Below are 14,610 nucleotides of genomic sequence, written 5' to 3' on the forward strand. Positions count from 1 at the left end.
TTCTGGAAATGAGGAAAAGAAAACAATATAGCCATCTCTGATCACTGTCGACAGTCTTCAACAAAAATAGACTTTTAAGATCATCTAGTTTTGACTGATCTCAAGTGAAATCTCAAGAAAATGAGACACAAGTTTAATGAGAAGCTCAGAACCAACGTGTGACATTTGCGAGAGCAGCAGATACTATATATTTACAGCGTACTGACAATATTAGAATTTTTGTGTGGACGTTACATTGATGTCATACATCACAAAGCACTTACAGAAGTAATCATCGATGGTGTACGGCACCTCAACCAGTCCGTTAGGGGACTTTTCCCATCTGCAGTAACCTGACATGCACCTCAAGGCATTCCTCTTCCTTGAAGGAGCCACGTCTCCCTCCACCAACATATGGTCCAAGCCTGGAGTCAGAAGATACGCAGACATTAATGTATGAATCTCTGTGACCAAGTCAGCTTTGCTAAGGTCCCAAGTCAGTCTCAAGTCTTAAGGCACAAATCTCAAGTCAAACCCCCAAATTAGTTACCAAGTCAAATTCAAGGCAAATTCATGTCATTAATGTCAAGTCTCAAGTCAAAATGTAGAACACCAAGTCAAGTCAGAACAAGTCAAGCCCTGTATCAATTTAATCTCTTAAAGAAAACGAAATCTAAATATAGGACTTTTCAATGAATTATGGTTTTATTCTCCTTTATTATTATATAAATAAAAGGGAGTAGTGGGTTCTGCAATTTTGGTCACGTTTTGGTGGTGACGTTTTTGGTCATGTTTTTGGTTCACTCAAGCAATTGTGATGTCACTGATGATGTCACTATGACAGTGATGATGTCACAATGTCTATGACATCAGTGATGTCACTACATTCTAGCAATACACTCGAGCTGGGATGTCACTGATGATGTCATAGACATTGTGACATCATCGTCTATGACATAATCAGTAACATCATCATCTATGACATCATCTTTTTGGTTCCACTGGGGCAATTGTGACATCACTGATGATGTCACAATGTCTATGACATCTTCAGTGATGTCACTCGAGCAATTGTAATGTTTTTATAAAAAGGGAGAGGCAACGGCCTCTGTTTCGAGATACCTCGGGATCATCAACTCGAGCTCCTGAGAAAAGGGCTATGACTACTGCTGAGAAAAAGCAGGCTCTGTGGCCAGAGGGCAAACTGCGGGCGAGGCCACGCAGCAGGCGAGTTGCATAATGAGCTACAGGGCCGGCTCACCCACGCAGCAGGTGAGCCTAGGAATCGAGCGCGCGAGATGCCTAGTTGGATAAAAACCTGGCAAGATCATCATGAGTTTGATTTCTGTTTCACCTTCAATAAATTCAATCATTCCATATAAATTCAGAAAACAGAATTTAAAATCTGTTCCGATCTAAAGTAATTTACAGAAACACAAGATGTCAAGTCAAGACTTTAGAAACCTTTTCATGTCATCAAAGTAGGCCTACAAGTCAGAGTTAAGTCCCAAGTCACCAGAACCCAAGTCAAGTCAAGTGAAGTCTTCTCTTCATATCAAGTCAGGTCTCAAGCAGTTCTGATACTTGATACTGGAGTCATTTCCAGCAGGCGAACACAGAGATAATGTAGAGTACAGCGAGCCATTATTAGAAAATAAACCCTGAGGTGAAGTGGAGGGTCTTGAATCACCCAAGAAGTTTATTTTCCAATAATGACCAGCTCACTGTACATTATCCCACTTATTACACGGCTGCATACTAAAGAAATCAATACTTGACACAAAATATTGATTTAAAAATTACTTTATTGATTTAAAACATATTTTATTGCGTCCGCTAAAATAAGCAGTCTGCTAGGTTGGCACTGCGTCCATATGCAGCCTTCTTATGCAGTCTCAGGCTTATTATAATTCACGTTAAACTGAACATCTCCATTGACGGTGAAGTTAGACATGGTGAATGGGACGTCTTCTTCTTTTTTGCTCTCATTCATCTGTACTCTTCCTTCTTGCTGGGCTTTTGCATTTGATGTTGTCGCACCTGGAAACAAAGCTAACGTTACTTTCGCTAACTAGCGTTACCTTGGACATGCTGCATACACACCAGCCGGGAAGATACAACAACAACCATAGGCTACCCGAATTCATCTGAGATGTTTCTAATTAATGAAGAGAGAGGAGCAGTGTTAATTTCGTTAATGATGACGATGACGAAAACTGTCCGTCGACAACTTTTTTCCCATGACTAAGACTAGATGATGACGAGCTAATAAGCTAAAAATAGACATTTGATAAAAATTTGATAAAAAAAAAAAAAAAAAAAGGGTTTCTCACATTTTCTTCCAGTTTGCAGTTTAGATGAATGAGCCTGGCTTCAGGCTAACGGGTGGGTTAATGTGTTGGCCCCCCTTGCTCGCACCACACCCATTTTCTAACTAACAAGTTTCCTGTCAAGTTTCATGACTGCATCTTGCATCGCGCTAACAAAATCTGTCCACGGACAGACAGACAGACAGACAGACAGGCAGACAGACAGACAGACAGACAGACAGACAGACAGACAGACAGACATACAGGCAGGAAGGCAGACAGACAGTCAATGTGGTAGTACCTGCTATCAGGGATAGCGGAACGCATCTGAACTTGGGGGGGCCGGGGGGCGTGTCGGGGGGGCGTGTCCCCCCGTCGGGGGGGCGTGTCCCCCCGAATCTCGGCAGCGCCGAAGAAAATTTTATGTTTTTTGGACTTTTATCCATATTTAGAAGAATATTTAATTTTAAATTAACATTAGGATTATACTGTTGTGATGTCATTATTCAGTATCTTCTCCTTTTCTATTATTAGTATTAGTATTAATATTAAATACTGAGTATCTCATGAAAAACTATTAATATTGCATCTTTTGTGTTTAGCTCCGTCTCACAGCAGGCCCGGCTCCAGAACCAAATTACAGAGGGGGCCTGCCTCTAGCTTGGGGGGGCCAAGGGGGGTCCGGGGGGATTCTCCCCCGGAGGAAGATTTTGTACATTTTAAAGTAAAATTCGTCAAACTGGTGCATTTGAGAGCAAAAGGAAGAGGCTAAATCTATGAGGAACTACACACATCTCTAATGTGTTGTGACTTTACAAATAGGCCTAAACAATTCATATTAAATGTATTTACACATTGTGCACAAATTGCATTCATTGTGACAAATTTACAATAGTTAATTAATATCCAGCCAGAATCATTGCAAATGGAGGTTCAAAGTAACAGTTAGCAATAGCATTCAGTTAATCAATGCCTAATGACAGCCAGATTCCGTTTTAAACTTTAAAACAGAAAAACGGAAAAACGTTTTTAGCACACACAAAAAAAAAAAAAAAAAATTGAATGGGGGGGCCAGTTTAGGGAATGGGGGGCCCGGCCCGGTCAGGCCCCTTTCCAACGCCGGGCCTGTCTCACAGCATTGTAACATTGTAGTGCAGCCAGAAAGGAAAACTACTGTAAACATTTGAACCACATTTCTTGTTTAGAACCTATAGCTAGCAACATCGCCATCTCCTGAAAAACATTAATATTGCACCTTTCTTGTGGCTACATCACAGCATCTACTGAAAAACATTTATAGTGGATCTGACTTGTTTAGTTCACTTTAGATTCACATCACATCTGAAAAACAACCAGTCGAGTGTAATAAGTAAATGAGGTTTAATTGTAAAAAAAAAAAAAAAAAAAAAAAAATCTAAAAAAAAAAAATTTTTTTTTTTTTTTTTTTTTTTGGGAACTGAAAAGTACCCGGGCCGCGGCCCGGGTGGCCCGGGCGGTTCCGCGATCCCTGCCTGCTATTGTCTCCAGGACCACATCTTGCACCCCCCCCCCCCCCACACACACACACACACACTCACAAGGTGAAAACACTAGCCACACGCTGTCGCAGCTGGTAGGCCTAAGTAACCTCATGATTTTAAGAGTCACAAATAAATGATTCTGACCTTTATTTGCCTCCAGAAGTCTTGAAGTCAAGTCTTGATGGTGCAGTTCCTCTGCCTCGACACCTGAAAACAGAAAGCTCAGTTACCTACAGTGATATGGAGGCCAAAACTGTGTAACAGACTCAGTAAGCAGTAATATGGAGGCCACACTAAGCAGTTGTGAAGAGAGAAATCAATGATTATTTCCAGTCTCACCTTCTTCACGTTGTTGCACCTGCAGAGAGACAAAGCCAGCATGAGTCATGAAATCAACTTGTTTTTTGAACCTAGCCCTATTAAACTATTGATTTCCTGTCTGGTCTTATCAAACTATTGATTTCATGTCTGCTCTTATCAATGGATGTTTGTCTCTTCGTCTGTAAAAAAAAAAAGTTCAAATGCAAATGAGCCATGTGTTGCAATTCGATTATTTTTTATTATAAATTGTATTATAATTGACATTGCTCTTTGTGGGCTGATGCAGTTCACTGACTCCACTCAAAACTCATTGCAGAAGAAAAAAGAACAAACAAAATGCACGAGTGTTAGTCTGAACATGATCCTTGCTTTTCTTAGCTCAGACAAATTTATTTTATTTAGGGAGATACATTATCATCCCTCATTAATATAATATTATCATCCCTCAGTAATATAATATTATCATCCCTCAGTCATGTTTAGAGCCATTCTCTTCAAATGGAAAATACTGGCTGTTTCAACTCAAAACTCTAGTTGCAATATGATCGTGAAATGTGGATGTTTGTTTCAGGCAAATCCTGGATGACTATTTCGCTTATTTTAAGAAAAGATTATTTTAACACTAAATACAAGGCTAGAGCAGTTATTTAAGATGATATTCTTCACAGTGCGATGGCATACGTCTTACCATGTCTTGTGCTGCAGAAAGCACCAGCACCAGGGCCAGGATAGCAGAGAAGAGACTGAGCTTCATTTTCGACGGGTCAGTGTCAAGTCAAGTCAGGTCAGTGCTCCTTTGGGTGGAGGATGTGTGTCAGTGACTAAGGTCCCAGTCTTGCTTTTATACAGCCACAAAGGGCAGAACCACTGTTGTAAATACACTTTTAAGTCAATAGCTTGACCCCTTAAACAAAGTTTTTAAGCTCCAGGAGGAACCTCGCCCAAACTTTTCAGGTGGCGATCAGACTGGAGGCTTTGCATACTAAGAGATAAATGCTCCATGTGAGGCGCATTGCTCTTAAATGATAGAAGACTTGATTAATAGAAAACTGCTAAATGCGTCAAAGCCGAGCTCTGGACAAGCTGCTGTTTTACAAGTCATTTGATTGACACGATATTATTACACATTTTTAAAAGCCCTAATCCATTGTAAACACATACAGACCCACCCAAACAGTACATACTGTATGATATGCACGTGTGAATCTGACATGATATATCAGGTGTGAATCTGACATGATATATCAGGTGTGAATCTGACATGATATGCAGGTGTGAATCTGACATGATATGCAGGTGTGAATCTGACATGATATATCAGGTGTGAATCTGACATGATATATCAGGTGTGAATCTGACATGATATATCAGGTGTGAATCTGACATGATATATCAGGTGTGAATCTGACATGATATGCAGGTGTGAATCTGATATGATATGCAAGTGTGAATCTGACATGATATATCAGGTGTGAATCTGACATGATATGCACGTGTGAATCTGACATGATATATCAGGTGTGAATCTGACATGATATGCAGGTGTGAATCTGACATGATATGCAGGTGTGAATCTGACATGATATATCAGGTGTGAATCTGACATGATATGCAGGTGTGAATCTCAAGTCAAGTCAAGTCAAGTCAAATTTTATTTATATAGCACCTTTCATACACAAGGCAATTCAAGGTGCTGCATATCTGACATGATATATCAGGTGTGAATCTGACATGATATATCAGGTGTGAATCTGACATGATATGCAGGTGTGAATCTGACATGATATGCAGGTGTGAATCTGACATGATATGCAGGTGTGAATCTGACATGGTATGCAGGTGTGAATCTGACATGATATATCAGGTGTGAATCTGACATGATATGCAGGTGTGAATCTGACATGATATATCAGGTGTGAATCTGACATGATATGCAGGTGTGAATCTGACATGATATGCAGGTGTGAATCTGACATGATATATCAGGTGTGAATCTGACATGATATGCAGGTGTGAATCTGACATGATATGCAGGTGTGAATCTGACATGGTATATCAGGTGTGAATCTGACATGATATGCAGGTGTGAATCTGACATGATATATCAGGTGTGAATCTGACATGGTATGCAGGTGTGAATCTGACATGATATATCAGGTGTGAATCTGACATGATATGCAGGTGTGAATCTGACATGATATATCAGGTGTGAATCTGACATGATATGCACGTGTGAATCTGACATGATATGCAGGTGTGAATCTGACATGATATATCAGGTGTGAATCTGACATGGTATGCAGGTGTGAATCTGACATGATATATCAGGTGTGAATCTGACATGATATGCAGGTGTGAATCTGACATGATATATCAGGTGTGAATCTGACATGATATGCAGGTGTGAATCTGATATGATATGCAGGTGTGAATCTGACATGATATATCAGGTGTGAATCTGACATGATATGCAGGTGTGAATCTGATATGATATGCAGGTGTGAATCTGACATGATATGCAGGTGTGAATCTGACATGATATATCAGGTGTGAATCTGACATGATATATCAGGTGTGAATCTGACATGATATGCAGGTGTGAATCTGACATGATATGCAGGTGTGAATCTGACATGATATATCAGGTGTGAATCTGACATGATATATCAGGTGTGAATCTGACATGATATGCAGGTGTGAATCTGATATGATATGCAGGTGTGAATCTGACATGATATATCAGGTGTGAATCTGACATGATATGCAGGTGTGAATCTGATATGATATGCAGGTGTGAATCTGACATGATATGCAGGTGTGAATCTGACATGATATATCAGGTGTGAATCTGACATGATATATCAGGTGTGAATCTGACATGATATGCAGGTGTGAATCTGACATGATATGCAGGTGTGAATCTGACATGATATATCAGGTGTGAATCTGACATGATATGCAGGTGTGAATCTGACATGATATGCAGGTGTGAATCTGACATGATATGCAGGTGTGAATCTGACATGATATATCAGGTGTGAATCTGACATGATATGCACGTGTGAATCTGACATGATATATCAGGTGTGAATCTGACATGATATATCAGGTGTGAATCTGACATGATATGCAGGTGTGAATCTGACATGATATATCAGGTGTGAATCTGACATGATATGCAGGTGTGAATCTGACATGATATGCAGGTGTGAATCTGACATGATATATCAGGTGTGAATCTGACATGATATGCACGTGTGAATCTGACATGATATATCAGGTGTGAATCTGACATGATATATCAGGTGTGAATCTGACATGATATATCAGGTGTGAATCTGACATGATATGCAGGTGTGAATCTGACATGATATATCAGGTGTGAATCTGACATGATATATCAGGTGTGAATCTGACATGATATGCAGGTGTGAATCTGACATGATATGCAGGTGTGAATCTGACATGATATATCAGGTGTGAATCTGACATGATATGCAGGTGTGAATCTGACATGATATGCAGGTGTGAATCTGACATGATATATCAGGTGTGAATCTGACATGATATATCAGGTGTGAATCTGACATGATATGCAGGTGTGAATCTGACATGATATGCAGGTGTGAATCTGACATGATATATCAGGTGTGAATCTGACATGATATATCAGGTGTGAATCTGACATGATATATCAGGTGTGAATCTGACATGATATGCAGGTGTGAATCTGATATGATATGCAAGTGTGAATCTGACATGATATATCAGGTGTGAATCTGACATGATATGCACGTGTGAATCTGACATGATATATCAGGTGTGAATCTGACATGATATGCAGGTGTGAATCTGACATGATATGCAGGTGTGAATCTGACATGATATATCAGGTGTGAATCTGACATGATATGCAGGTGTGAATCTCAAGTCAAGTCAAGTCAAGTCAAGTCAAATTTTATTTATATAGCACCTTTCATACACAAGGCAATTCAAGGTGCTGCATATCTGACATGATATGCAGGTGTGAATCTGACATGATATATCAGGTGTGAATCTGACATGATATGCAGGTGTGAATCTGACATGATATGCAGGTGTGAATCTGACATGATATATCAGGTGTGAATCTGACATGATATGCACGTGTGAATCTGACATGATATATCAGGTGTGAATCTGACATGATATATCAGGTGTGAATCTGACATGATATGCAGGTGTGAATCTGACATGATATGCAGGTGTGAAGCTGACATGATATATCAGGTGTGAATCTGACATGATATGCAGGTGTGAATCTGACATGATATGCAGGTGTGAATCTGACATGATATATCAGGTGTGAATCTAACATGATACAGTATATCAGGTGTGAATCTGACATGATATGCAGGTGTGAATCTGACATGATATATCAGGTGTGAATCTGACATGATATGCAGGTGTGAATCTGACATGATATATCAGGTGTGAATCTGACATGATATGCAGGTGTGAATCTGACATGATATGCAGGTGTGAATCTGACATGATATATCAGGTGTGAATCTGACATGATATGCAGGTGTGAATCTGACATGATATATCAGGTGTGAATCTGACATGATATGCAGGTGTGAATCTGACATGATATATCAGGTGTGAATCTGACATGATATGCAGGTGTGAATCTGACATGATATGCAGGTGTGAATCTGACATGATATATCAGGTGTGAATCTAACATGATATATCAGGTGTGAATCTGACATGATATATCAGGTGTGAATCTGGTGTGAATCTGACATGCACTCACCCAAGTTTACTCTTAATGCTGAGGTAGTCGGACTGGCCACTGCGAGGAACAAAGCGAACGCAGGTCTTCTCTTGGAAAGTCTTCATAGCTTTCTCAACCTGGGCCCTTTCAGAGTCATCTGCAGTGACAAAGACATGACCACATGACAGCATGCTGAGACTGCTGTTAGACATGATCACATGACAGCATGCTGAAACTGCTGTTAAAACTACAAACTCCTCGCTCACTGGATTGCATTTGTTCATTTTTACTCATACATCATTATTAGGGAGGAATGTACTTTCTGGAAATGAGGAAAAGAAAACAATATAGCCATCTCTGATCACTGTCGACAGTCTTCAACAAAAATAGACTTTTAAGATCATCTAGTTTTGACTGATCTCAAGTGAAATCTCAAGAAAATGAGACACAAGTTTAATGAGAAGCTCAGAACCAACGTGTGACATTTGCGAGAGCAGCAGATACTATATATTTACAGCGTACTGACAATATTAGAATTTTTGTGTGGACGTTACATTGATGTCATACATCACAAAGCACTTACAGAAGTAATCATCGATGGTGTACGGCACCTCAACCAGTCCGTTAGGGGACTTTTCCCATCTGCAGTAACCTGACATGCACCTCAAGGCATTCCTCTTCCTTGAAGGAGCCACGTCTCCCTCCACCAACATATGGTCCAAGCCTGGAGTCAGAAGATACGCAGACATTAATGTATGAATCTCTGTGACCAAGTCAGCTTTGCTAAGGTCCCAAGTCAGTCTCAAGTCTTAAGGCACAAATCTCAAGTCAAACCCCCAAATTAGTTACCAAGTCAAATTCAAGGCAAATTCATGTCATTAATGTCAAGTCTCAAGTCAAAATGTAGAACACCAAGTCAAGTCAGAACAAGTCAAGCCCTGTATCAATTTAATCTCTTAAAGAAAACGAAATCTAAATATAGGACTTTTCAATGAATTATGGTTTTATTCTCCTTTATTATTATATAAATAAAAGGGAGTAGTGGGTTCTGCAATTTTGGTCACGTTTTGGTGGTGACGTTTTTGGTCATGTTTTTGGTTCACTCAAGCAATTGTGATGTCACTGATGATGTCACTATGACAGTGATGATGTCACAATGTCTATGACATCAGTGATGTCACTACATTCTAGCAATACACTCGAGCTGGGATGTCACTGATGATGTCATAGACATTGTGACATCATCGTCTATGACATAATCAGTAACATCATCATCTATGACATCATCTTTTTGGTTCCACTGGGGCAATTGTGACATCACTGATGATGTCACAATGTCTATGACATCTTCAGTGATGTCACTCGAGCAATTGTAATGTTTTTATAAAAAGGGAGAGGCAACGGCCTCTGTTTCGAGATACCTCGGGATCATCAACTCGAGCTCCTGAGAAAAGGGCTATGACTACTGCTGAGAAAAAGCAGGCTCTGTGGCCAGAGGGCAAACTGCGGGCGAGGCCACGCAGCAGGCGAGTTGCATAATGAGCTACAGGGCCGGCTCACCCACGCAGCAGGTGAGCCTAGGAATCGAGCGCGCGAGATGCCTAGTTGGATAAAAACCTGGCAAGATCATCATGAGTTTGATTTCTGTTTCACCTTCAATAAATTCAATCATTCCATATAAATTCAGAAAACAGAATTTAAAATCTGTTCCGATCTAAAGTAATTTACAGAAACACAAGATGTCAAGTCAAGACTTTAGAAACCTTTTCATGTCATCAAAGTAGGCCTACAAGTCAGAGTTAAGTCCCAAGTCACCAGAACCCAAGTCAAGTCAAGTGAAGTCTTCTCTTCATATCAAGTCAGGTCTCAAGCAGTTCTGATACTTGATACTGGAGTCATTTCCAGCAGGCGAACACAGAGATAATGTAGAGTACAGCGAGCCATTATTAGAAAATAAACCCTGAGGTGAAGTGGAGGGTCTTGAATCACCCAAGAAGTTTATTTTCCAATAATGACCAGCTCACTGTACATTATCCCACTTATTACACGGCTGCATACTAAAGAAATCAATACTTGACACAAAATATTGATTTAAAAATTACTTTATTGATTTAAAACATATTTTATTGCGTCCGCTAAAATAAGCAGTCTGCTAGGTTGGCACTGCGTCCATATGCAGCCTTCTTATGCAGTCTCAGGCTTATTATAATTCACGTTAAACTGAACATCTCCATTGACGGTGAAGTTAGACATGGTGAATGGGACGTCTTCTTCTTTTTTGCTCTCATTCATCTGTACTCTTCCTTCTTGCTGGGCTTTTGCATTTGATGTTGTCGCACCTGGAAACAAAGCTAACGTTACTTTCGCTAACTAGCGTTACCTTGGACATGCTGCATACACACCAGCCGGGAAGATACAACAACAACCATAGGCTACCCGAATTCATCTGAGATGTTTCTAATTAATGAAGAGAGAGGAGCAGTGTTAATTTCGTTAATGATGACGATGACGAAAACTGTCCGTCGACAACTTTTTTCCCATGACTAAGACTAGATGATGACGAGCTAATAAGCTAAAAATAGACATTTGATAAAAATTTGATAAAAAAAAAAAAAAAAAAAGGGTTTCTCACATTTTCTTCCAGTTTGCAGTTTAGATGAATGAGCCTGGCTTCAGGCTAACGGGTGGGTTAATGTGTTGGCCCCCCTTGCTCGCACCACACCCATTTTCTAACTAACAAGTTTCCTGTCAAGTTTCATGACTGCATCTTGCATCGCGCTAACAAAATCTGTCCACGGACAGACAGACAGACAGACAGACAGGCAGACAGACAGACAGACAGACAGACAGACAGACAGACAGACAGACATACAGGCAGGAAGGCAGACAGACAGTCAATGTGGTAGTACCTGCTATCAGGGATAGCGGAACGCATCTGAACTTGGGGGGGCCGGGGGGCGTGTCGGGGGGGCGTGTCCCCCCGTCGGGGGGGCGTGTCCCCCCGAATCTCGGCAGCGCCGAAGAAAATTTTATGTTTTTTGGACTTTTATCCATATTTAGAAGAATATTTAATTTTAAATTAACATTAGGATTATACTGTTGTGATGTCATTATTCAGTATCTTCTCCTTTTCTATTATTAGTATTAGTATTAATATTAAATACTGAGTATCTCATGAAAAACTATTAATATTGCATCTTTTGTGTTTAGCTCCGTCTCACAGCAGGCCCGGCTCCAGAACCAAATTACAGAGGGGGCCTGCCTCTAGCTTGGGGGGGCCAAGGGGGGTCCGGGGGGATTCTCCCCCGGAGGAAGATTTTGTACATTTTAAAGTAAAATTCGTCAAACTGGTGCATTTGAGAGCAAAAGGAAGAGGCTAAATCTATGAGGAACTACACACATCTCTAATGTGTTGTGACTTTACAAATAGGCCTAAACAATTCATATTAAATGTATTTACACATTGTGCACAAATTGCATTCATTGTGACAAATTTACAATAGTTAATTAATATCCAGCCAGAATCATTGCAAATGGAGGTTCAAAGTAACAGTTAGCAATAGCATTCAGTTAATCAATGCCTAATGACAGCCAGATTCCGTTTTAAACTTTAAAACAGAAAAACGGAAAAACGTTTTTAGCACACACAAAAAAAAAAAAAAAAAATTGAATGGGGGGGCCAGTTTAGGGAATGGGGGGCCCGGCCCGGTCAGGCCCCTTTCCAACGCCGGGCCTGTCTCACAGCATTGTAACATTGTAGTGCAGCCAGAAAGGAAAACTACTGTAAACATTTGAACCACATTTCTTGTTTAGAACCTATAGCTAGCAACATCGCCATCTCCTGAAAAACATTAATATTGCACCTTTCTTGTGGCTACATCACAGCATCTACTGAAAAACATTTATAGTGGATCTGACTTGTTTAGTTCACTTTAGATTCACATCACATCTGAAAAACAACCAGTCGAGTGTAATAAGTAAATGAGGTTTAATTGTAAAAAAAAAAAAAAAAAAAAAAAAATCTAAAAAAAAAAAATTTTTTTTTTTTTTTTTTTTTTTGGGAACTGAAAAGTACCCGGGCCGCGGCCCGGGTGGCCCGGGCGGTTCCGCGATCCCTGCCTGCTATTGTCTCCAGGACCACATCTTGCACCCCCCCCCCCCCCCACACACACACACACACACTCACAAGGTGAAAACACTAGCCACACGCTGTCGCAGCTGGTAGGCCTAAGTAACCTCATGATTTTAAGAGTCACAAATAAATGATTCTGACCTTTATTTGCCTCCAGAAGTCTTGAAGTCAAGTCTTGATGGTGCAGTTCCTCTGCCTCGACACCTGAAAACAGAAAGCTCAGTTACCTACAGTGATATGGAGGCCAAAACTGTGTAACAGACTCAGTAAGCAGTAATATGGAGGCCACACTAAGCAGTTGTGAAGAGAGAAATCAATGATTATTTCCAGTCTCACCTTCTTCACGTTGTTGCACCTGCAGAGAGACAAAGCCAGCATGAGTCATGAAATCAACTTGTTTTTTGAACCTAGCCCTATTAAACTATTGATTTCCTGTCTGGTCTTATCAAACTATTGATTTCATGTCTGCTCTTATCAATGGATGTTTGTCTCTTCGTCTGTAAAAAAAAAAAGTTCAAATGCAAATGAGCCATGTGTTGCAATTCGATTATTTTTTATTATAAATTGTATTATAATTGACATTGCTCTTTGTGGGCTGATGCAGTTCACTGACTCCACTCAAAACTCATTGCAGAAGAAAAAAGAACAAACAAAATGCACGAGTGTTAGTCTGAACATGATCCTTGCTTTTCTTAGCTCAGACAAATTTATTTTATTTAGGGAGATACATTATCATCCCTCATTAATATAATATTATCATCCCTCAGTAATATAATATTATCATCCCTCAGTCATGTTTAGAGCCATTCTCTTCAAATGGAAAATACTGGCTGTTTCAACTCAAAACTCTAGTTGCAATATGATCGTGAAATGTGGATGTTTGTTTCAGGCAAATCCTGGATGACTATTTCGCTTATTTTAAGAAAAGATTATTTTAACACTAAATACAAGGCTAGAGCAGTTATTTAAGATGATATTCTTCACAGTGCGATGGCATACGTCTTACCATGTCTTGTGCTGCAGAAAGCACCAGCACCAGGGCCAGGATAGCAGAGAAGAGACTGAGCTTCATTTTCGACGGGTCAGTGTCAAGTCAAGTCAGGTCAGTGCTCCTTTGGGTGGAGGATGTGTGTCAGTGACTAAGGTCCCAGTCTTGCTTTTATACAGCCACAAAGGGCAGAACCACTGTTGTAAATACACTTTTAAGTCAATAGCTTGACCCCTTAAACAAAGTTTTTAAGCTCCAGGAGGAACCTCGCCCAAACTTTTCAGGTGGCGATCAGACTGGAGGCTTTGCATACTAAGAGATAAATGCTCCATGTGAGGCGCATTGCTCTTAAATGATAGAAGACTTGATTAATAGAAAACTGCTAAATGCGTCAAAGCCGAGCTCTGGACAAGCTGCTGTTTTACAAGTCATTTGATTGACACGATATTATTACACATTTTTAAAAGCCCTAATCCATTGTAAACACATACAGACCCACCCAAACAGTACATACTGTATCCAGGGCCAGATTAATAGTACCATGGGCCCCTGGGGCTATTCATTTTCTAAGCTATTCATTTAGCCTTTTAGTCATAAAGATT

At 40.1% G+C, this 14,610-nt stretch overlaps 1 protein-coding gene across 1 annotated transcript in view; it reads right to left on the reverse strand.

Annotated features, from left to right (window-relative positions):
* Nucleotides 1-285: 285 nt before the first annotated feature.
* Nucleotides 286-14,610, reverse strand: part of LOC310771570 (high choriolytic enzyme 1-like) — a gene marked incomplete at its 5' end in the record, with an annotated part of 14,764 nt that continues 439 nt past the window's right edge. Inside the window, 5 exons of the mRNA XM_083664155.1 lie at nt 286-404; nt 3,953-4,015; nt 4,148-4,166; nt 8,928-9,045; nt 9,472-9,612. Of these exons, the coding sequence (XP_083520281.1) occupies nt 3,980-4,015; nt 4,148-4,166; nt 8,928-9,045; nt 9,472-9,612 (314 nt within the window). The remainder of the gene's footprint in view (nt 405-3,952; nt 4,016-4,147; nt 4,167-8,927; nt 9,046-9,471; nt 9,613-14,610) is intronic.

Source organism: Poromitra crassiceps (genome assembly GCF_964638095.1).
Source record: "Poromitra crassiceps genome assembly, contig: HAP1_SCAFFOLD_819, whole genome shotgun sequence".
NCBI classification, from domain to species: domain Eukaryota; kingdom Metazoa; phylum Chordata; class Actinopteri; order Beryciformes; family Melamphaidae; genus Poromitra; species Poromitra crassiceps.